This window comes from Sus scrofa, chromosome 15 (assembly GCF_000003025.6).
Source record: "Sus scrofa isolate TJ Tabasco breed Duroc chromosome 15, Sscrofa11.1, whole genome shotgun sequence".
Taxonomy (NCBI): domain Eukaryota; kingdom Metazoa; phylum Chordata; class Mammalia; order Artiodactyla; family Suidae; genus Sus; species Sus scrofa.
Window position 1 is genome coordinate 133,486,674 of NC_010457.5, and position 24,025 is coordinate 133,510,698.

Below are 24,025 nucleotides of genomic sequence, written 5' to 3' on the forward strand. Positions count from 1 at the left end.
ATGTCCACTGGCTGCTGCTGTAACTCAGCAGGTGTTTAGTGGGTACTGCTGTGGACTGATTGTCTCCTCTCCAAATTCATACATTGAAGCCCTGACCCCCACCTCCTACCCCCGACTCCTGATGGGACTATATTTGGAGATGGGGTTTTTAGGAGGTGATGAGGATTAAGTGAGTTTTGGGAGTTCCCATTGTGGCTCAGTGGGTTAAGAATCCGACTAGTATCCATGAGGATGTGGGTTCGATCCCTGGCCCTGCTCAGTGGGTTCAAGGATCCAGTGTTGCCATGAGCTGCATTGTAGGTTGCCGATGTGGCTCAGATCTGGCATTGCTGTGGCTATGGCAAAAATCAGCAGCAGCAGCTCCACTTCTCCCCCTAGCCTGGGAACCTCCATGTGCTGCAGATGAGGCCCTAAAAAGAAAAAAGAAAAAGATTGTTTTTAAAAGAACTAAAGAATGCCATTTACAGCAACGTGGATGCAACTAGAAAGTCTCATACTGAGTGAAATAAGTCAGAAAGGGAAAGACAAATACCAATATATCACTTACATGTGAAATCTAAAATATGGTCAAATGAACCTTTCTACAGAACAGAAACACGTTCACAGACATAGAGAACAGATTTATGGTTGCCAGTGGAGGTAGGGAGGGGGGGCAGTGGGATGGACTGGGAGTTTGGGGTTAGCAGATGCAAACTATTACATTTAGAATGGATAAGCAATGAGGTCCTGCTGTACAGCACAGGGAACTCTATCCAATCTCTTGGGACAGAACATGACGGAAGATAGCATGAGAAAAAGAATGTGCATATGTGTGTGTGTATGTATGACTGGGTCACTATGCTGTACAGCAGAAATTGACACAACACTAAATCAACCATACTCTAAAAAAAAGATTACATGAGTTCACAATTCCACTCCTGGGTATATATATGAAAAAAAAAGGGACATTAGTTTGAAAAGCTACATGCGCCCCAATATTCATAATAGCATTATTTACAATTGCCAAGATATGGAGGCAACATAAGAGTCTATCAACAGATGAACAGATAAAGAAGGTATAGTGTGTGTGTGTGTGTGTATATTTACACACACATACTGGAATGCTACTCAACCATAAAAAGAATGAAAATTTACTATCTGCAATAACATGGGTGGATTTGGAGGATATTATGCTTCGTGAAATGTCAGACAGAGGCAAATACTGTATGATATCACTTACATATGGAATCTAAAAAATACGAAAAACTAGTTAATAAAACACAAAAGAAGCGGACTCACAGATAGAACATACCAGTGGTTGCCAGTGGGTAACGGGAAGGGGAGGGGGCCAAGCCAGGGGTGAGGGATGAGGAAGTGTGAGCAATCACACATGCGATAACTAAGCTACAAGGATATATTGTACAGCCTAGGAAATATAGCCAATATATTATAAAACCCATAAATGGAGTATAACCTTTAAAAATGGTGAATTATCACGTTGTAACACCTGACACGTATATAATCTTGTATATCGCCTACACCTCAGTTTACAGAACGATCGCGTGCATTCATAAGCACGGGGTCCTAATCCTGTTGGACCGGTGGCCTTGTAGGAGGAAAAGAGATACCTCTCTCTGCCTCTCTCTGTCTCTGTCTCTGTCTTTCTCTCCATATACAGGTGGTGAAGAAAGGCCATGTCAGGACACCGTGAAAAGACGGCCGTCTGTATCCTGATCTTGGGCTTCCAGCCTCCAGAACTGTGAGAAAAACGAATGTCTAGTGTTGAAGCCCCAGCCCATGCTGTATTGTGGTGGCAGCCTCGTGCTAAGACACCTGCCACCGGGCAGTGTGGATGGGATGCTGCAGCCCCGAGGGATGACTACGGCAAATGTGGATGCTCGGGAGGTGAAAATTAAGGAGGGGGTGAGAGAGGTGCATATAAAACAATACACGTTGTGGTAGGAAACCCTCTGAGCAAGAGCAGGCAAAGCTGTGCAGGCTCCGGGGCTTCAAGAGGAGGGATGCTGTTCAGCAAGAGTGTCAGAAAAAGCCTGGGCTTCTGGCAGCCTGGAAGTCTGGTGCAGTCGGGAAAGGCGTGCTGGGGGGAGAGGGGGGCAGGGAAGGAAGCTCCAGGCGGAGGGGCGTCTCAGAGGTGACTTTCATGCAGTTTTAGGAGTTGATGGATGCGCAAGGATGTCGTCAGAAAAAGCCAGGGCTTCCCGAGACCAGGGGCAGCTCACAGGAGGACACCGACAGAAGATTCTGATGGGAACAAAGCTGGAACCACAGGGTGGTTTTGGTTTTGGTTTGGTGCCTCCGTTAAGAGCACCGCTGGCTGTCGAGGCAGAGAGGAAGTGGAACAGAACCCGAGCTGGGAAGGAGCTGACACGTAATCCCACGGAAAGTAAGTGACTGTTGGCAAAAAATGCATTTAGGAAACGCGGTAACAGGCTCTGCCAACGGGTTGTTATGATTCAGGCTTGGGACATGCACAGAGGTCTGGGCGCCAGGGCCACCCCAGGACACATCAGTGGTGGCAGGACAGCCAGGTGGGTGAGGCAGGTGTACCCCCATCTAAGAGCCAGAGTTGGTGTCTCCAGAGTTTGGCAAATCTGAACCTGGGGGCAGAGAGCCTCAGGGAGGGGAGGGGAGTTGCTTTGGTAACTGGGTTACCTCGGGGTGATCGCTGCCTGGCTTTGCACACGAGGTGTGGGCATGGAGCAAGGCTGCTGGGGCCTCTGAGGCCAAGAAAGGAAAATAAAAATGGAGTCAGCATGCTAGGAAAGTTCTCTAAAATGATGCCAGTAGGCCACTAGGGATGTGTGACTTAGTCTCAGCCTGGATGGAGTCTGACCTTTTGACCTGATGAAGGCATCCAGGACTTGGAAACTCCAGACACTCACCAGACCCTTACCCTGAACTTGCTCCCCTAGGGATTTATCTTGTAGATGCCTGACTGCCCGGAGCCCAAAGACAAATGAATGGCCAGTGTGCACGTTGTCATGTGGTTTCTGCCAGCAAACACTGTCAACCATCTAAGTGTCCGCCAACAGGTGCTTGGTACCATGCACTGCGCTGAGGTTCTGGGGTAGTAGGCTGGCTGTAACAAGCACGTGGTAGATGGAGTTCCTGGTGTGGCTTAGCAGTAACAAACCCGACTAGAATCCATGAGGACACGGGTTCGATCCCTGGCCTTGCTCAGTGGGCTAAGGATCCGGAGTTGCCTTGAGCTGTGGTGTAGATCACAGATGCGGCTGGGATCCCTCAATGCTGTGGCTGTGGTGTGGGGGGGCAGCTGCTGCTCGGATTTGACCCCTAGCCTGGGAACTTCCATGTGTCGCAGGGGCGGCCCTAAAAAAAAATAAATAAGAACATGGTGGATACAAAAAATACTCCATGAAATGTTCAGAAACATCGTTAAGGGACAAGAGCAAGACGTACAACAGGGTAAAAAGAATATGCTTGCATGTGTGTAGAAAGTTTTGCAAAAACACACAAGAGGCCTGCCCGGAGCAACGTGTGGAAGGTCTGTGCTGGCGGGAGAACTTCCTTTGCATTGTGCCGTGACTTCTGCTCAGTGCACATATTACCTCAATGAAAGAAGCCCGTTTCTTCCTCACGATTCCCCCAGATCTGAGGGAGGCGCCCGGGGGAGGTGTTGCCTGGACTGCAACCCAGGCATCCGCATAAAGCCCAGCTGTCCCGAGGGATTTCACACACACGTCTGGAACCAGGGTTGTCTTTTTATTTATTTAACTTTTATTATCATAAAAGTAGTACGTGGTCGTGGAGAATGTCTGGAAAAGCAGAAGGGAGGGAGAGACTTGCTCGTGGCTATGCCTCCTAACTCTGTGCTCTTCCTACTGGGTGGTTTCCTAAGATAAAGCTCTTTCCATCATTGCAGGCGGTCTCTCGCATCGGTTTCCTGAGGTTTTTTGTATGTTTGTTTGTTTTACTTACTGTGGAATTATGAATATTGTCTGGTGTCCTTAACAATCTTGGCGAAGGCACGAGTTATGTTTGTGGACGTGACCGCCTGCCCCTTACCCAGTTCTTCCCAAAGTTGAGCCTGGTTCTCCTAGGGGCGGTTTGGCCCCGTCGGATTTTCTGGCATCTTTGGTGAAAGGGGAGGAGCTCACTGCCAGGCCTTTGGTTCTCACGGGACGTCTGGGAGCACAGTTCATGGACTCCGTGGGCCCTCGAACCCCTGGGGAAACTGCCTCCATCCCTGTTGACATCGTTACTATGGGAACATGTAAGTTGGAGGCTCTTGCAAAGTGACAACCCGGGGTGGAAGGTCACGTGTGAGCTCAGGGACGGAGGCCGGTGTTGGCGGCTCCCCCTGGTGGCGGTGAGTCACAAGGCTCAGAACCTGATCCGCTGAGCTTATTTTAGGTCTCAGACAAGAAGCACTTTTATAGAATCCTGCCCTCTTCCAAACCAGAGTTGATAAACCAAAGGCGAGTGTCCTTGATGTCAGCGGGCAGTTGGAGCCCATGGAGGCTCTGCCCCCCAGGCTCTGGTCAGGAGGGCCACCCGGAGACCCGCCGGCCTGACAACACCTGCTCCCCAGGCATGTTATCTGACGCCACAGACACCCTTCAGACGCTAGTTCTTCGAGATTCAGGCCCTGGCCTTGCTCCTAAGTGTGTAATTCGGGGCCTGATTTATACTCCAGACATGAAAACAGTTTTCAGAGACCTGGAGGAAAAGCAGGTGGGCAGTGCCGAGGCGTCACCTTCCAACTTCAGGAGGCTTGAGGCTTAGGGACCTGTGAGAAGCCCAGCCAAGCATTCAAAGGACTGTTGAACCAAATTTGTGTCTGCAGGGGTCTGGGGAGAGGATCTGGAAAGGTCAACTCAAAGATGCGGGGGGCAGAAATGGAGTCCAGCCTGGTTGTGTGAAGGCAGGCGGGGGCAGGCATCCTGAGGGGGCTCCGAGGCAGCTCGGGAGGGAAAGCAGGAGACGGGGCTGACGGAAGCCATCCCTCCCTCCCAGCAGAGGGTCGGGGGACATGGCCCGCAACAATAGTCGTCCTTGGTTTTTGCTTAGGAGGGGCCAGCGGTGGGGGGCGGGGAGTAAGTTCTCAGGACAGAGGTGGGGGTCAGTCCTTCTGGGAGGGGGATGGTCTGACATGCTTGCCCTGGGCCTGTGGCGCTGGGAGCAATGGCGCCCGATCACAGGAGCCCCAAGCCTCCTGGTCCTACCTGGTTCTCTGTGAGTGGCCACTCCATCCCCTTCTCCAGCCCAAGATGCCTTTTTTTTTTTTTTTTTCCATTTAGGGCCACACCTGCAGCATATGGAGGTTCCCAGGCTAGGGGTCCAATCAGAGCTACAGCTGCCCCCTTACACCACAGCCACAGCAACGTGGGATCCAAGCTGCGTCTGCGACCTTCATGACAAACCAGATCCTTAACCCACTGAGCGAGGCCAGGGATCGAACCCACATCCTCATAAATACTAATTGAGGTCGTTAAGTTAACCACTGAGCCATGATGGGATTCCTCCCAATACCCCACCCCACCGGCCACCCCCAAGATGCCTTTTTATCAGGTCTGGGGGAAGGGAAATTCTCTCCTGATTACACAGCTAAGTGAGCAGCTTTCAAACTTCATAGTCAAGTATTTCCTTCTGTATTAGCGTTCCCCAGAGAAACAGTGCCAATGGGATGAGTATAGATAGAGATTTCTATTAAGGAATTGGCTTGCATGACTGTGGAGGCTGGCAAGTCCAAAACCTGCAGGGTGGGCAGGTGGGGGACCCAGGGAGGTTGATGCTGCGGTTTGAGTCTGAAGGCAGCCTGCTGACTGAATTCCCTCTTCTTTGGGAAACCTCTGACTTTTTCTGTTAAAAGTCCTCAACTGATTCGATCTGGCCCACCCATGGTGGGAATGTAATCTGCTTTACTCGGAGTCTGATTGAAGGGCTAATCCCATCTAAGAATATCTTCACAGAGACACCTAGAATAATGGTTGACCAAATATCTGGTCAAACAATGTGGCCCAGCCACACGGACACTTAAAATTGACTGTCACAGCCACCTTTGCTTTTGGGGACTCAGTGGGTAACCACTTTCCCTCCCTGACTGTCTTCCCATAGGAATCAATGGGTGACACCTCTTCTGCCCAGCTGGGGGACTTGGGATACAGTGAGGGCTTGGATGAACACAGGAGGGGAAGGGAAGCAAGGTGATTAGTACTTAGAAATATTGTCCCACCATGTGTGAAGTGACCCTGCACCTCTGCCTTCTCCCTGCCCCCTCATCCCTACACCTGAGACCTGTGGTTCCTCTTCCCGTTTGGCCCCTTCTCTGACCCTGAAACCCACTCTGCTTCTTGTCCAAGGTGGAAGGACCCCTAGACAAGTAGCTTGATGGTACAATGGGATCGTTGCTCCTCTCCTTGGTTCTGGCCGGTCCCTGTCCCCTGTCCCCATGAGAAGTTTCAGAAGCAGAATGTTTACATGAGCGCTGTCTCACATGGACTGATCTGCAGATACTGTACCATCCTTGTAGCCCTGGGATACATCCCGCTGGACCGTGGTATTTGATCCTTTTCTTGTAGTGTCGAATTCTGTTTGCTAACACTTTGTGAAGGATTCTTGCATCTATGTTCATCAGTGATATTGGCCTATAAGTCTCTTTTTTATTATAATTTTGTCTGGTTTGAGTGTCAGGGTGATGACGGCCTCGTAGAATGAGTTCGGAAGCATTCCTTCCTCTGCAATGTTTTGGAACAATTTGAGAAGGATAGGTGTTAAGTATTGTCTAAATTTTTCATAGACTTCAGCTGTGAAGCCATCTGGTCCTGGACTTTTGGTTTGGGGGAGTTTTTTTGTTTGTTTTACTGATTCAAATTCATTATTGGTAATTGGTCTGTTCATGTTTTCTATTTTTTCCTGGTTTGGTTTTGGGAGATTGTACATTTCTAGGAATTCGTCCATTTCTTCTACATTGTCCATTTTATTGGCAGATAGTTGTTCACAGCGAGTTCATGATGCTTTGTTTTTCTGTGGTGTCAGTTGTAACTTCTCCTTTTTCATTTCTAATTTCATTTCTTTGGGCCCTCTCTTTCTTCTTGATGCATGTGGCTATGGAAATATCATTTTCTTTATATTTTTGGAGAACCAGCTCTTGGTTTCATTGATCTTTTTCTTTTTTCTTTTCTTTTTTTTTTTTTTTTTTAGTCTCTATTTCATTTATTTATGCTCTAATCTTTATTTATTGTTTATTTCCTTCTACTAACTTTGGATTTTGTTTGTTCTTCTTTTTCTAATTCCTTTGGGAGTAAGGTTAGGTTGTTTGAGATTTTTCTTATTTCCTGAGGTAGGTTTGTATCACTACGAACTTCCCTCTTAGAACAGCTTTTGCTAAATCCCAGAGATTTTGGATCATTGTGTTTTCATTTGCACCTGTGTCCATGTATTGTTTAAATTTCTTCTTTGATTTTTTGAATGATCCATTGGTTGTTTCGTAGCATGTTGTCTAGCCTCCATGTGTTTGTGTTGTTTGCATTTCTTTTCTTGTAATTGATTTCTCTCCTCACGGAATTGTGATCAGAAAAGGTGTTTCGTTCCACCTAAATCTTTTTAAATTTACTGAGACTTCTTTTATGACCAAGCATGTGATCCAGCCTGGAGAATGTTCCATGTGTACTTGAAAGAATGTATATTCTGCTGCTTTTGGATGAAATATTCTATATGTATCTGTTAAGTCCATTTGGGTCTAGTGTGTCATTTAAAGCCAGTGTTTCCTTATTGATTTTCTGTCTGGATGATCTCTCCATTGATGTAAGTGGCTGTTAAAGTCCCCTACTGTTGCAGGGAACCATCAATACCTCCCTTTATGCCTGTTAATATTTGCTTTTTGCATGTAGATGCTCCTATATTGGGAACATATATATTTACAATTGTTGTATTTTCTTTTTGGAGGAAGGAATAATAATCCATTGATTATTATGTAATGCCCTCCTTTGTCTCTGTTACAGTCTTTGTTTTAAAGTATATTTTGTCTAATATAAGTATTATTACCCTGGATTTCTTTTCATTTCCACTTATATGGAATGTCTTTTTCTACCCCTTCATTTTCAGCCTGTGTATGTCTTTGGATCTGAAGTGATTCTCTTGTAGGCAGCATATATGAGTCTTATTTTTATATCCATTTGGCTACTCTGTGCCTTTCAATTGAATCATTTAGTCTGTTTACATTTTAAGTAACCATTGATAGCTATGTACTTATTGACATTTTGTTAATTGCTTGGGGCTTGTTTTTGTAATTCTTGTTTTCCCCTTTTTTCATCTTTTGCTCTCTTGTGGTTTGATGACTATCTTTAAGTGTTATGTCTGGATTCCTTTCTCTTTTTTGTGTGTGTGTATCTATTATAGGTTTCATTTGCAGTTACCATTAATTAATTAATTAAAATTATTTTAAATTGATGAGCTCTTAAGTTTGAATGCATTCTAACCACCCTTTTTGTTCTCCCTATCCCAGATGTAATGGGTTTTTTTTTTTGTTTTGTTTTGTTTGTTTTGTTTTGTTTTGTTTTTTAGGGCTGTACCCATGGTATATGGAAGTTCCCAGGCTGGGGTCGAATCAGAGCTGTAGCCGCTGGCCACAGCCACAGCCACAGCAACACCGGATATGAGCCATATCTACAACCTACACCACAGCTCACAGCAACGCTGGATCATTTCACCCATTGAGCAAGGCCAGGGATCAAACCCTCATCCTTGTGGATATTAGTCGGGTTTGTACTGCTGAGCCACAGCAGGAACTTCCTCCAAGTTTAATGTTCTTGATATCATATTTTACACCTTTTTGTTTTGTGGATATAGGTGATTTTACTAACTTTTGTCTTTTAATATTCCCACTAGCTTTATAAGGGGGTGACCTACAGCTTTACGGTATATTTGCCTTTACTAATGAGACTTTTCCTTTCATAATTTTCATATTGCTAGTTGTGGCCTTTTCTTTCCTGCTTAGAGTAGACCTTTGGACCTTTCTTATAAAACCAGTTTAGTGGTGCTGGACTCTTTTAGCTTCTGCTTATCTATAAAACTCTTGATCTCTCCTTCTCATCTGAATAAGAATCCAATGTTAACCTGGCCTTGCTCAGTGGGTTAAGGATCTGACATTTCCATGAGCTGTGGTGTAGGTTGCAGACACGGCTCAGATCCTGCAGTGTTGTGGCTCTGGTATAGACCAGCAGCTGCACCTCCAGTTTGACCCATAGCCTGGGAACCTCCACATGCCACAAATATGGCCCGAAAAAAAAGAAAAAAAAAAAAGATTCCCTCTTTATCTTTAATTTTTGAGATTTTAATTATAATGTGCCTTAGCATAGACCTCTTTGGGTCCATTTTACTAGGGACGCTCTGTGCTTCCTGAACCTGAATGTCTGTTTTCTTCCCCAGGTGAGGGGCATTTTTAGCTGTTATTTCTTCAAATATGTCCTCCAACACTTTCTCTCTCTCTTCTCTTTCTGGAACCCTTATAGCAGTACAAGTGTTAGTATGCTTGTTGTTGTCCTAGAGGTCTCTTAAACTATTCTCATTTTTAATTTTTTTTTTCTGTTCAGCTCAGATGATTTCCACTACTCTGTCTTCCAGATCACTGATCTCTTCCTCTATATCATCTAATGTACCTTTGATTCCTTTTGGTGGGTTTTAATTTTAGTTATTGTGTTCTGTAGTTCTGTTTGGTTCTTTTTTTATATTTTCTAACTCTTTGTTGAAATTCTCAGTGTGTTCATCCATTCTGAGTTTGGTAGCATCTTTATAATCATTACCTGAACCCTTTCTAGGATAGATTGCTTATATCCACTTCATTTAGTTCTTTTTCTAAGGTTATGTCTTGTTCCTTCATTTGGCACATATTCTTCTGTCTCATTCCCCCCCATTTCCTGTGTTCATTTCTGTGTATTAGTAGGTCAGATACATTTCCAAATCTTGGAGAAGTAGGCTTATTTAAGAGATGTCCTATGGGATCCCAGCAACACACTCCCCTTTGGTCACCAGAGCTATATGCTCTAGGAGTGCCTCCTGTATGGGGTCCTTTCCCCCTTCTGTTGTGATGGGGCCAACTACTGTGGGCTTGCTAGTATGTGGGGCTGCCCCCTGGTGAAGTTGGCTGCAAGGCCATGCCTTATGTGATGGCTGTGGACCCACTGGAGTACAGGGTAGGGTTTCTGTGTGGTTGGCTGTGCAGCCTGTGGTGGGGGGTGGCTGCTGCTGGCCCACTGGTGGGTGAGGTTTGGTCCCCATATGGCTGTTGGTGTGGCCCAGGGGGATGGAGTGCACTGGGGCCTTGTACAAGCTCGCTGGAGGGCAGGGCTAGTCCCCAGGCAACTGTCTGCAGAGCCCAGGGAAATGCAGGTCTGGTGCCAGCCCTCTGGTGGCAGGGCTGGGTCCCAGCACTAATATGCTAGAGGGAGGACTCCAAAATAGCATTTTCCAGTGCTAGTGTTATTGAAGTAGAAGAAGCTTCCCAAGAGGCTGCTCCCTCTGTCCCAGGGGGAGTCCCAGTTGCCTCCTGCTTCTCTGAGAGTCTCTCCAAGGTCAGCAAATGGGTCTGACTCAGGATCCTTTCAAACCATCACTTCTGCAGGCCTTGGAATATATAAGAATTTGTGTACACCCTTTAAGAGCAGAGTCTATGTTTCCCATAACCCCAAGGCTGTCCTGGACATGAGCCCTGCTGGTTTTCAAAACCAGACATCCTGGGGGCTTGCCATCCCACTGCAAGACCCCTGGGCTGGAGAGCCTGATGTGAGGCTCCGACCCCTTGCTCCTTGGGGAAGGTCTCTGTGATTATGGTATTTTTCCCATTTGTGGGTTGCCAACCTGGGGGTGTGGGGTCTTGACTGTACTGCATCTCTGCCTTTCCTACTTGCCTCATTGTGGTCCCTTCTTTATGTCTCTAGTTGTGGAACATCCCTTCTGCTACTCTTTCAGTCATGCTGGGAGAAAGGGAGCTGCTCTGTAACAAGGTGTTTTGGCGTATTCATAGGAGGAGGTGGGTTCAGGGTCTTCCCATCCTGCCATCTTGCCTCCTCTCTCATGCACATTTCCTGGCACGCTCTGGGTAAGATATTCATTTGGGGACATCAACAAAGCAAAGAAACAACCTCAGAGGGAGTCACTGGAAGCCACTATTCACAGACAGCATGATGGAAGAAGCAGTGTCCCACATAACGACACTTCCAGTGGTTGATGAACGGGATTCATAAATGCAGATGCAAAAGATCTATGTTGTCTCAGGATCTGAAGTGCCACCACATGGTGAATAATAGCTGCACTGCTGCCATCATCTTGCTGTACAAGAGACAAAATCAGCCAGGAATGGTGCATTCGATGAGAAAAAACAGGACCTGCATAGGAAGAGAAGACGCAGATGTCGCAAAGTGTGCTGATTGAACACGGTCATCCTCTCTGTCCATTGTTCCAAACCTTCATTGATAAACCACTCTGTCCTCAATTTTAAAATACAAGTTTTAATTAAATTGTTTATATGGAAATTATTTAAAAGATTTACTGAAGCCCCATTCCCCATAAGGGTGGCTCTGACCTAGATGTTAGAGTTCCTGAATGTCACGGGCAGCAGGGCAGGGAGACCAGGAGGTCGACCCTGTCAGATGGCTTAGGAACTTGGGTTGGGGAGGAAGTGAAGATGGGATGGACCTTAAAAATTAGGGAAATGTATGCCATCTATGTGTTGTGTGTGTGTTTGGTAAGTGTTATGTATGTTTCAAAAAAAAAAGAAGTCACACGAGTGAAATGGCCAGGACGGTCCCACTGCACCCTCACTCTTCCGAGTGGGACTCAGCGGGAATAGAGGTGTGGAAGGGAGGGCGGGGAGCTGGAGAGGGATGGCGGGAGACAGTTATAAGGGGAAGGGTCTGGGACGTGGTAGAGGGTCTCTGGGGATGAAATGGCCAGGATTGTGCATGAATCCTCCGGATAGATCCTGGAGTGACCTGGGAGCTTCAGGGCACACGTAGGAAGGAAGCCGGTGGAGGTCGTAAGGAAAAGGAGGAGAATGCTGTAAAGCCTATGGTGGGAGCATCTGACAAGCAGGTCTCTCTCTCTGTCTTTTTTCCTTTCTTTCTTTTTTTTTTTTTTTTTTTTTTTGCTTTTTAGAGCGGCACCTGTGACCTGTGGCATATGGAAATTCCCAGGCTAGGGGCTTATCAGAGCTGCAGCTGCCAGCCATAGCCACAGCCACAGCAACACAGGACCTGAGCTGTGCCTGGGACCTACACCCCAGCTCATGGTAATGCCAGATCCTTAACTCACTGAGTGAGGGCAGGGGTTGAACCCACATCCTCATGGATTCTAATCAGGTTCACAATCCTCTGAGCCACAGAGGGAACTCCAAGCCATTCTCTTAAGGAGAGGGTCTATTTGGTTTTGAGTTGAGCTGGGAGTCAGGGAAGGAGCAAACTCCACCAGAGGTTGCTGCAGGGATCAGCCTCCCAGGGCTGAGCTGGCTTTGGGAGGGCAGCTCTTGTCTCCACGGGTTCCCATATCTAGCTCAGGGCAGGGCCAGGGTGACTTGACGTGTGTTTGCTGAAGGCTTGGGGGTTTAGTCCCTGGGTTCGGTGGGAGGAGCTGGGGGAGGGGACAGTGGTGGGCAGAGGATGCTCAGAGAGACTTGGCAGGAACTGGTTTGGAGAGGTGAGTGTGACGACCAGGAAATTTGGAGCCAGCGAGGTCCTGAGGGCCATGCTGCCCTCGTGCTGCAGGGGACCCCTGAGGTGCACCCACCCTGGAAGGAGCCCACCCCTGTGGTCTCCTTAATGGGCAGAATTTCCCAACCTCAGGCCTGAGTTAACCACCTCGCTCACCCTCTCCCCACGACTCCTCCTGGGATGGGGGGTGAGGGTCCAGGGTTTGGTCCGCCTGGATGAGATTCAGAATCAACTGTTGTTTATGCTGCCGCAGGTGGGAGGGGTGGGGGGGGATTTACCTGTCACATGTGAGCCTCCTCTAGGGGCTTCTCTCCAGAAGGCAGAGAAGAGGAGCCCGAGGCGGAGAGGGAGAAGAAAGCTAACCAGCTCCAGCAGCTCAGATGCAGAGGAGCTAGATTCGAATGGAAGCTTGCCTGGCCCAGGCCCCCAGATGTGTTTCTCTTGTCATGTCTGGGGGCTGAGGCCTGAGCGCGGGTTGGGGGCCTTGTGCAAATAGATCAGCACCTGCCCCTCATTCTGGTGGGGCTGACCCAGGGGCTGAGGGCACCCCATCTATGGTCCAAAGGGGTTGTCCACTTTAGAGCCCTCAGGTCTTGCTGGTCCTGGATGGTGGCCCCTCATCTTTGAGAAGGCAGCTCCCCATTGAGCTGTGGGCAAAGCCAGCCATGCCTGGCCACCTCCAAGGCTGTTGAGATGTGGGACCCAGGAAGGAACGTCATGTTGCCAGGTGGCCAGCTTGCCCCATGGGGATGGGTGTGTTTGCTGAGTGTTCCAGAAAGACCCAGGGGTGAAAACCCGGCCTGCGTTCACCCCATAAAACTTCCATGTCTCAAAGTTCCTGTTAGAGATCAGTGGTAATAACCCAACTGGCATCCATGAGGATGAGGGTTTGATCCCTGGCCTCGCTCAGTGGGTTAAGGATCTGGTTTTGAGCTGCAGTGTAGGTCATAGCCTCAGCTCAGATCTGGCGTTGCTGTGGCTGTGGCGTAGACCAGCGGCTATAGCTCTGATTTGACCCAGAGCCTGGGAACTTCTATATATCATAGGTCTGACCCTAAAAAGCCAAAAAAAAAAAAAAAAAAAAAAAAAAAGCCATGTCTCGAGCACTCCACACTCCCTCTGCGTGTCTCTAGGCCGGGCTGCAGGGGTCAGAATCACTGCCGTGGAGAAGGGTTGCCATGGCCGGGGGAATGAGCATAAATGTGTCCCAGAGCTGTCACCTGGGCCCTCGGCACCCTGGGGTGGTGTCATCCAAGGTCCTCCAGGGCCCAAGGTTGAATGGTGCCTGGCTGGTCATGAGTCTCCGATATGGGCAGGGGGCTCGGCTGTACCCCTCCCCCTCAATTTCGTGCAGCCCTGGACTGGGCCCTAGTTCCAGTTGAGATGCTCTGCCCTGCGAGCCTCTCTTCCATGGGTTTCTGGAGGGAGCCCACGGGGAGTTGAGCCGCTCTGGGGTAGGGCAGCAGGCTGGGGCATCTGTCCAGGGCGTGGCCACCCCACGTGGGCATCGGGACTGGACCCAGAATGGCCGCTTTGGCCATGCTCCTTCAGAAGCCGGCCACCAACCGCCTGTGGCCAGAGGAGCTGACAGTTCCCCCAGGAGGACTTGAGCTGACATTTGCGCCTCTGGGGACCCAGGTCCATTGAAAGAGAGAGCGGGGGCGGGAGGGGGAGGGGGCGGCCCGCAGTGGGCGGGCAGGGTGGGAAGGTGGAGGACCGCTCTTGCTTGGGCTCTGCAATGAGGAAGTTCTCTGCAGCTCGCTTCCTCTCCCTCGCTGAGTGCCTGAAACAGGAAGTCGCTCAGTGAGCTGGTGGCAGCAGCTGGGGCGACTGAGAGAGGAGCGACGGCGGGTCACGGTGCAGGGCCCTCAGCTCCCCTTGGCTCTGTGGGTCCTGTGGGGTGGCCGCCTGCGTGGCCCGGGAGGCCCACGCCACCATGGTCCCCTGCTGGAACCATGGCAACATCACCCGCTCCAAGGCCGAGGAGCTGCTTTCCAGGACGGGCAAGGACGGGAGCTTCCTCGTGCGTGCCAGCGAGTCCATCTCCCGGGCATACGCGCTCTGCGTGCTGTGAGTACCCGGCCCTGCCTGTGCGCCCACCCCTGCCCCTCAGCCCTGGCCGGGCCTCTCCCTCCAGGCCTGGAGGTGATGGAGGTGCAGCTGGGAGGAGGGGACGCTGGCTTGGGTCTGTGCCAGCAGCCCACCTCTGGGATGGAGTGACCTGCCTTGCATGTACCCAAGTGTGTTGGTGGGTCCAGCTGAGGCCCATGGTGGACCTGCTCGACCTTGGAGTTCAGGTTCTGCAGGGCTGGAGTCCTCAGAGCCGGCCTGGGGCCTGATCACACACCTTGGCTACCCGTGACCCGTGGGGCCATGGCTTCCTTGGGGATCCAGAGGCCAAGAGAGCGGGACCGGGCGCTTTGAGGAGCGGAGGCGGCGGCTCAGGGCTCCGTGGTGGTGGGTGTGTTAAAAGGCAGCTCAGTCAGTTCAGGTGTTGGTCAAAGATGCCCAGTTTGGAGAGCCTCCTGAAGGAGCAGGAGTGGCAAGAGGTGACCCATCCTGTGCCAGGCTTCAGGCTTTTTGAGGAAGCCGTTGTTTGGGGAACCATGAATAAAGGGGGGTTCACTCAGGAAAGGATTTGGGGCTCACCCAGAAGGTGTCCTGGGGGCCCTGGGAGCAGAGGAAGTCACATCACCCCCAGCAGGAGCCTCTCCTCTCCCCTACTCGGCCCTCAGCTGTGTCCTCACCTCTTTGGGCTTCTCTGCCACCATCAACCCCCTGCCCCCCCAGGCTCTGAGATGTTGCTGAATGTGCCAGTTTTCCTAGCAAGCAGGGAACGGCCACTTGCTGGAGGTTCCTTTTTAAAACACCCTTCTCCCTCTGCATCTGCAGGAGGCCCTCGCCCTGCAGCTCTGCGGTCTAACCAGCCCCGCCAGGGCCTCGGGCAGTGCCGGCGCTGTGGGGGGAGGGGGAGTCCTCTGGCACCTCTCAGGTAGCGTCCCTCGGGGTGCAGAAGGGACCCTCCCGCAGGCAGACCCTGCCACCATCCACGCAGGAAGGAAAGTGGGTCGTGGACACCGGCCTTGCCGAGTCCGAGCAGTTGTCTGCCTGTCACATTTCATCCTCACGACAACCTGAAGCACAGGTCCTTTTGTCGCCCCACTTTGCAGATGAGGAAATTGAGGCTCAGACAGGTGAACCGAGTAACAGCAGTCAAAGCCAGGGCCCTCTGCCAGCAGTACCACCAGACCCCTGCCACCCCGCTCCATGGCACCTGTTGAGCCAGGCATAAGCGTAGGTTCCAGGTGCAGCGAGAGCAGCCGGGGCGTTTACAAGGGCCAGCTGGGAGCACTTGGAAATGAACCCAGGCTCTCAGCTGGCCCCCGGGCCTGAGCTCTGATGGCGTCAGAGCCCCACCTCCCAAGGCCAGCTTCCCATGCCCCCTACTCTCATACTCGGGAGATGGGAACAGACCCAGATGGGCACTGCCCCCGTGGGGACCAGAGGGTGGGGAGGTTCAGATCCAGCTCCACTCGGCCCCCCTGGAGCTCTCTCCCTCCGCCGGGGCCCTTGGCTGAGGGCTGATTCCACCAGGTGCTCTGTGGGAGGAGCCTCGTGCCGAGAGCCTCCAGGCTCCCAGCAGCCCTTTGACCGGGAGCTGTGGGTGCGGACTGGAACGTGGCGCTCTCTGCCTCCAAACTGGGAGCATCACTGTGACAGCCAGAACCAGAGCTGGAAGAGGCCTCGGAACCTCCAATTCCCCTGCCCCTGACCTGCAGGTGAGCAGACCTCAGAGAGCTGGAGGCCTTTATCTACACTGCCCTACTGGCTGGTGGCAAAGCTGGGATGCAGGATGGTTTGCAGTTCTGGTTCCTCTACCTTGCCGCTCCCCTCTCCCCCGACCTGCACCGAGTTACCCTCGGGGCCTCAGCAGGTGTCTGGAGTCTGCCCCCCACCAATGTCCAGCATCCTCTTAGCCCAGTGCTGGGCTTCTTGTCAGTCTCCCACCCCCAGGGCCTCTTTAGTTTCAGATGCCAGGGCTGGGAGCCCACCCCAGGGAGCCCGGCCCTCAGCCAGGCTCTCACCCCAGGCCCAGAGTTCCCCTTTCTCTGCTCAGCGGGGGAAGCTATCCTTCCTGCCCGGTCAGAAGCCCCTGTAGGCTGTGGGCTACGACGGTGAACCACCAAACTTTCCAAAACCCCGGGTGACCTAATTTTACCACCACGTTAACATTACCAATTAAGAAGAATTTAAAAACGAAAAACTAGCTAAATGAGTGACCACTAGCCAAATGAGTGACAACTAGCTGTCAGCCTCCAGTGGTTCATTTCATGAAAGTATATCCTTTACCACCAAAAAGACAGGAAGCACATGTTCTTAAAAAAAAAAAAAAAAAAAAAAAAGCCAGTCCTTTAAATCAAACAGGTGTAACTTCCTGACAGCCAGCCCCCTGCCCATCCTTAGTTTTCCGCATTCCCTGGGACCAGGGTAAGCCTCCCGGCAGCACCCTCCAGGCCCACGGCCACGGCGGGACCCCTGATGGGGTGAAGAGACGCTGGGTTTTCTCATTTCACAAGCCTGCAGGACCCCATGTGGGGCAGCTGTGGGGTCAAGGCCTTTTAGTGACACTGCTCCAAAGTAGGTGAGGATACAGGGGGTGCTCAAAGACTGGCCTGCCTGCTCTAGAAATATCCACATGGGAAAGGGCCTGGGGGCCTAGGGGGCCCAGATCTGTGCTGCCTGGGCTCCAGCAGCTGGAGCATCTTGGGGTCCTGTCCAGTAAGTGAGGGGATTGACGGGGCTCCACCGTTGCTTGAGGCAGGTGGGTTTGGAGCTCCAGGAACAGGGCAGCTTCCTCCGGAGCAGCCTTCGTGCTTGGGATTTGACTATTTAAATGGAACGAGGGAGGGGGTGAGGGAGAGGCCCACGGACCAGGCTGCGAGTCCATGTCGCCCACGTGACCCAGGAGTGCTCGTTCACCCGGGCCTAGCAAAGCCACATTTCCTCTGCAGAGGTCAGCCCTGCCACCTGCCCCCCGGGCAGGAAGGCGCAGATCTCCTCGGAGACTTAGGAAGCCCTGCTTTAGGGGGACCCCAAGGCCCATCTCAAGGTGCAGAGAGCTGGAGGCCATGGATTGAGCCCACCTCTGCAGCCGGGGTGGCTGGGAACATGAGGGCCGGCAGGCTCTTCCAGGTGGGGCCTATGTCCTTCTCACCTGGACCCATTCAAAGCCACCAGCAGAGTCTCGGGAGTTCATGGGGGGAGGTGTCTCTGATGGCGACTTCCGGCCAATCAGGGTCAGGATGCTAAGAGGCCATCAAGGGGGTGTCCCCCTCTCCTGCCAGGATGGCACTTCCACGTGGGGACTGGCACACCTGTCAGGTGCTTTATGATGCAGAGAAGAGAGGTGCCTTTGGGGGTTTGGGTCCATCGATATAAGGGGCCACAGGCCAGTGCGGGCCAGCCTCTCCTTGCCCTGGCTTCGCAGGCAGAACCAGGACAATGGCCTGGTGTTGTTGGGGTTACACTTCCCTCTCTGTAAGAGCAGCCCGGGCCCCCAGGAGCAAGCCGACCAATCCTGGGCCCATTGGCCCCCATCCAGTGTGGCGCTGCCCCGTTGGGGAGCGTTGCCACCAAACAGTGCTGGAGAGAGTTGGTTTCCCTCCCAGGGGAGGGGGCAGGCAGGGACTGCTTATGACTCAGAAACCAGTACCCAATACCTGGTCCAGCCAGCTGGGGCAGGGACTCAGGCTCGGTTTCTCTCGGCGCATGGCCTTCCACAAGCGGCCCAGGCACACCCATGGCCCCCTCCTCGGTGACAGTATACCAGGCGGCCTGGTTATCAGAGCCCCATCAGCGCAGCCTGGGAGATGAAGAAGCACCAGAAGGACGTTTAGTCACCAAAAGTGTCCTCAGAGAAGGCCTTCTCCTTGTTGGGAAGAGCATATCCTGCCACTTGAGGTAGGGCAGGTCACAAGCCTTGCTCCACAAACCAGAGAAGCCTTACAAAGGGCTTGCTGTGCGCCAGGATCTGTTCTTTACACGTGTCATCTCTCTGTCCACAACGGCCTTCGGAGGAAGTGCTGTTATTAGTCCCACTTTACAGATGTGGAAACTGAGGCCTCGAGAGCTCAGGTAATATGCCCTGTCTCCAGGACTAACAGTTGGCAGGGCCAGGACTTGAATGTGCCGTTCTTAGGAGGGAGAAAGAGAGAGAAGCCGGCCAGCCTGGGTGTGTGGGGGGTCAGGGAAGGCCCGGAGGGGAGACCCTTGGTGATGGAGCCACAGAGAAGGGACCTGGGAGGGGCTGAAATGTCCCAGAGGCTATAAAGCCATTTACTGTGGTGTGAGTGGGTGTGACACAGCCCTCCTTTGTCCAATCCCAGTACATTTTACACTGCTCACGAATGGCTTGTGTGCAAATGCAAAGAAAAACACCGTTTTTCTTAATGGCTATTGACAGAAAGTGGGGGAAATGCTGGCACAGACAGCAGTCGGTTCTGGAAGTCTCAGCTCCTGACATCTGGTTTACATAAGCGTTTGTCCCAGCACAGCTGTTCTGAATGTTCCTTCCATGTCAATGCCTAGGAGGGAGCAATGAGCCTGGAGAGGTAATGGGTTCTAGTACCTTCTATGTGGAGTGAGTCAGAAAAATGGAGGCTAAGTCAAGTGCTCCCAGGAGTTCCGGGCCCTGGTCCAGCCCTCTGGGGCCGTCTTTCCAGAACCAAAATAGGCTCTGGTTTTCATGTGTTTTGCAAGCTTGCCTCTCCCTGGCAGCCTAAGATCACCTGTGCAGACACTGGCGTTTCTCTGTGGAGAGGTCCCATCTCTAGGAGCGCGAAGGGTGCTTCTCACAGGCCTTCCTCTTCCCCAGCGATGGAGTGAGGCGAGTTCTGTGCTTCCCGCTCCCAGTCATGCACGTGACGCCGTCCTCGGGGGCAAGCCCTCTGTGGTTGGCTGGGCCTGGTGTGAGTTCTAGCATCCGCGAGGTGCTAACTGCCCTCTGCCCAGCCAGCATCCTCCCTGCTGATACCCACACTCATTAGGTTCATTTTTTTTTTATTGCCGTCTAATCCACAGCCTCTCAAATCGCCCCGTGTACAGTACAATCCAGGGGTGGTCTGTCCACCCATCACCAATCATCGACGTCCAGGACATTTTCATGCCCTCGCCCCCCAACCCCCCAACCCTGAACGCATTAGTAGTCGCTTCCTACTCCCCTTCCCCCCAGCCCTTGACAACCGCTAAGCCACTTTCTGTCTCTGAGCCTTTGCTTATTCTGGGTGTTTCACGTCAGTGGCATCATAGAGCATGGGGCCTTCCGTAGTTGGCTTTTTTCCCTTGGCATCTCGCTGTCAAGGTTCATGGACGTTGTGTGAATCATGCCTTTTTGATGGCGAAATAACAGCCCATCTTATGAATATACCCTATTTTTGTCCAGCCAAAAGTAGAGCGGCTTCTACTTTTTGGCTACTGTTCCATCATGTGCTGCTCTGAATATTCATGAACGGGGTTTTCGTGGACAATGTGCTGGCAACTGTCTTGGGTGGAACCGCTGGGTCACATGGTAATTCCATGTTTAACTTTTCGAAGGGCCGTCCACCTTCCACAGCAGCTGGGCTGTTTCGCAGTCGCATCAGCGATGTGTGAGAGTTCTGATTTTTTCCACATCCTCCCCAACCCTTGTTATTATCTTTTTGATACCAACCCTCCTAAATGGGTGTGGAGTGGCGTCTTCCTGTGACTTCGACCTGCATGTCCCTCCTGGTTTGTGATGCTGCATGTCTTTTCGTGGGCTCGTTGGCCATTGTGTAGATAGATCTTTGGAGAAATGGCTATTCGTATCTTTTGCCGATTGAAAAAATTGGGTGATTGGTCTTTCTGTCGTCACTGGATTACTGAGAAGATAAAATGGGAGAATCTAGGCAATGTGAGTAACCCAAGGCCGGCACACAACCCCCCCTGAACCCCGCCATTCCTGCTCATGAGCTACGAAGCACGTCGAAAGGTGGCAGAAGCAGCAGCAGAGGGCCTAGGGCCCATCCGCCAGAACCTTCCACAGCAGGAGGGCCGGGGAGCGGGGCCTGAGTGTCACTTCTGGAACTTCCTGGAGGCTGTGGGAGCCTCCGGGAGACACTGAGCTGTCATGCAGGGGCCTCCTCAGAGGAAGTGCTCAGAGAGATGAGGCAGGAAGAGGGCTCGAGTGACGCACGAGTGGCCGCTGGCTGCCGGCGGGGCCAGGGAGGCCTCGGTGGGGAGAGAGAGGTCCGGGGCACAGAGGCCAGGAAGAACCACCGAATGAGCCGGGGAGGAGGAGGGGAGGCCATCTTGAGAGTGGTTAATTGTGGCGCAGGAGGGAGGTACTGAGGGAACTGAAGTCCTGAGGCACCGAGGAAGCTAGAGGAGCTCAGCCCGCGGATGAGGCAGGGATGGGGGGTGACAGCCCAGCAGGCCAGGCCCTGGGCCGTGGGCAGGACAAGCCTCCAGCTCTGAGGACCAGGCCTCTCCTCTCTCCCCTGCTCATTTCACACTCACTCTGTCCCATTAATTAGAAAAACATTGAGGGAGTTCCTGTTGTGTCTGCAGTAATGAACCTGACTAGCATCCGTGAGGACGCAGGTTCAATCCCTGGCCTTGCTCAGTGGGTTCAATGAACAGGCGTTGCCGTAAGCTGAGATCATACACGGCTTGGATCCCGCGTTGCTATGGCTGTGGTGTAGACCAGCAGCTACAGCTCCAATTCGACCCCTCGCCTTGGGAACGTCCATATGGTGTGGGTGCAGCCCTAAAAAGACAAAAGCAAACAAACAAAAAACCAAAAACATTGCACTTTCAAGTACCAGGACCCAACCCATTTGGGTTCCATTACTTACTATAAGTAATACCAGAGAGGCCTGCCCTCTCCCTTGCCAACCAGAAACCTGCCCTCCAGAGGCCATCCCAGGCACCAGTAGATGGTAGAAATAGACCTTCTATAAACAGGGCATCTTCTTTCAAATCACTTTTAAAAATATAGTAATTCAGGAGTTCCCGTTGTGGCTCAGGGGTTAAGAACCCGACTAGTATCCATGAGGATGTGGGTTCAGTTCCTGGCCTCGCTCAGTAGGTTAAGGATCCAGCATTGCCATGAGCGGGGGTATAGGTCCCAGATGCAGCTTGGATCTGGTGTTGCTATGGTTGCAGTGTAGGCCGGCAGCTGCAGCTCCGATTCAACCCCTAGCTTGGGAACTTCCATATGCTGCGGGTATGGCTCTAAAATAAAGCAAAAAAATATATATATAGTATTCAGTAAAATATAGAAAGAGTACAAAGTGTAAAGAAAATAATCACCCAATCACTGAGATGAGAGCTAACATAAATACTGTTAATTTGTTGGTGTATTTTCTCATTCATATTCTTCTCTCTCTATATATATATATATACAAAATCTCCATCATATATTATACTTAGTACCATATAATTTTAGTCTGTGTTCTCTAGCAAGATGAGCATTTTCCCATTTAGTTGACATTTCTTCCTAAATACCGTATTTAAAGGAGGCACAAATTCTATGACATGATGTGCCATGATTTATGGAAAGATTCTTCTATTGTCAGATATTGAAGTGACTAACAGTGTTTTGTCGTCATAAAGATGACAGTGATGAAGGTCTTTGCGCAGAGAGGTGACATTGCTGGTGATAGATTCTCAGAAGTGGAATTACTGGATCAAAGGACTGTGTTTTTGAGGCTCTTGATGCAAAATGACAAGCTGCTTTCCAGAAATGTTGTCCCGAGTTATGCTCTGGTAAGCAGCACCAGAGTGCCCGCCGTACTCCAGTTTCCCCACACAGAATAGTTCCATTTGAAAAAACATGATTAAGTTGCAAGATGAAAGGTGGTCAGTTTCTGTGCCTCTTGGTTTGTATTTCGTGATTGCCGTCATGGTAAACGTGTGTGGTTTGTTGACTTTCATCACTTCTCTTTCGTAATTGGTCTGTTCCATTCTCTTTGTTTTTCTTTTGATGCTGTAGTTTTTCTGCTGTCTGTGTGTATGAATTCCTCAAACCCCATCTGTTGCAAGTCTTTTCACACTGGTTTGCCTTTAAACTTTTTGACTTTTCTTCATGTTCAGAGACTATAAATGTGTGTAAAACCTAGCAATCTTGTTCTTTAGTGAGAATGAGTTTTTCCCTTTGCTTTCCCATGTCATGTGTCCTTCTGCGCACAGAAATCTTTTCTGTTTCTTCCTGTGAGAGGCAGGACCTTTGGAGCTAATACACTTGGGATAGGCGTGACTCTGCCTTTCTAAGCTCTGGCAGTTTGTCCATCTCTATGGGGCCTTGATTTCCTAGGAATAGCCAGGTAGCAATGTTGTTGGCTGGATTAAATGAAAAGTGCATGTCCCATGTTGGCACAATGTTTGGCAAAAGCAGATGGAGAGAGACAGGTTTTTTTTGGTTTTGTTCTGTTGCTGTTTTACATTGAACCCTTTAATGTCTCTGAATTTAAGGAATGATGTCAGACAAAGTTCTGTGTGCCTTTTTTCCAAATAACCATCTTTCACAAAACCTCTAGCTGAACAATTTATTCCTTTTCCTTTGTGATTCTTCTCTTACCCTAGATTAAGTTATATATCTTTTTCTTGCCTTTTTACCCTGGTCCATGTATGTCTACTTTTTTCACTCTGATTTCATACCAAATGCATTTCCACAATTTTATAAACTATTTTATTTTAGGATTTGCATATCTATTCTTTTTAAGTATTCTTCCACGTGAACCAAATAATAATTTTGTCCAGTTGGAAAAAATATTATTGGAATTGCATGAAATCCATGATACAACTTGTGAAAATGGACATGTTGGTACTATTCAGTCTTAAAAACAAATTTAGCTATCTATTATTTTCAGTTTAGTAATTTTCCCCATAGATCTTGCATATGTCTTATTGTGATTACTTCTGATTATTTTATAATTTTGTTACTATTATGAATACCTTTTCTTCTACTGTTACCCTTTGGGGGTAACTGATAACATACAGAAGTCGTAGATTGTGTAAATTCAACTTTTATTCTGTCATTTTACTCCTCATTATTTTTTTTTCTTTCTGGATGCACCCACATCATATGGAAGTTCCTAGGCCAGGGATTGAACCTGTGCCAAAGCAGTGACCTGGGCTGCTGCAGTGACAATGCCAGGTCCTTAACCCACTGAACTCCTACTCCACATTATTTAAAATTGTTTTCATTTGCTTCTCTTGGATTTTCTTGCTAAACCATCACATCATATGTAAATTATAAACATTTTGTGGTCTACTATCCAAATACTTATAACTCTCATTCAGGTTTCATAACTTATTGCATTGGCTGATATTTCTAAAAT

General features: G+C 50.2%; 1 protein-coding gene and 1 long non-coding RNA gene across 3 annotated transcripts in view; both read left to right on the forward strand.

Moving 5' to 3' along the window:
* Window positions 871-11,458, forward strand: LOC106506412. Its single transcript, XR_002339409.1, has 3 exons — window positions 871-1,884; window positions 2,147-2,383; window positions 10,899-11,458. It is a non-coding gene; the product is annotated as an uncharacterized LOC106506412 (long non-coding RNA).
* INPP5D (inositol polyphosphate-5-phosphatase D) overlaps window positions 14,394-24,025 on the forward strand; it is a 125,581-nt gene continuing 115,949 nt past the window's right edge. Inside the window, exon 1 of one of the 2 annotated variants that reach the window (XM_021075030.1) lies at window positions 14,394-14,735. In XM_021075030.1, coding sequence (XP_020930689.1) covers window positions 14,602-14,735 — 134 coding nt within the window. In that variant the 5' untranslated portion in view covers window positions 14,394-14,601. Of the gene's footprint in view, window positions 14,736-14,880; window positions 16,445-24,025 lie in introns of those variants that run through there. The other variant, XM_021075031.1, reaches the window with a different exon arrangement.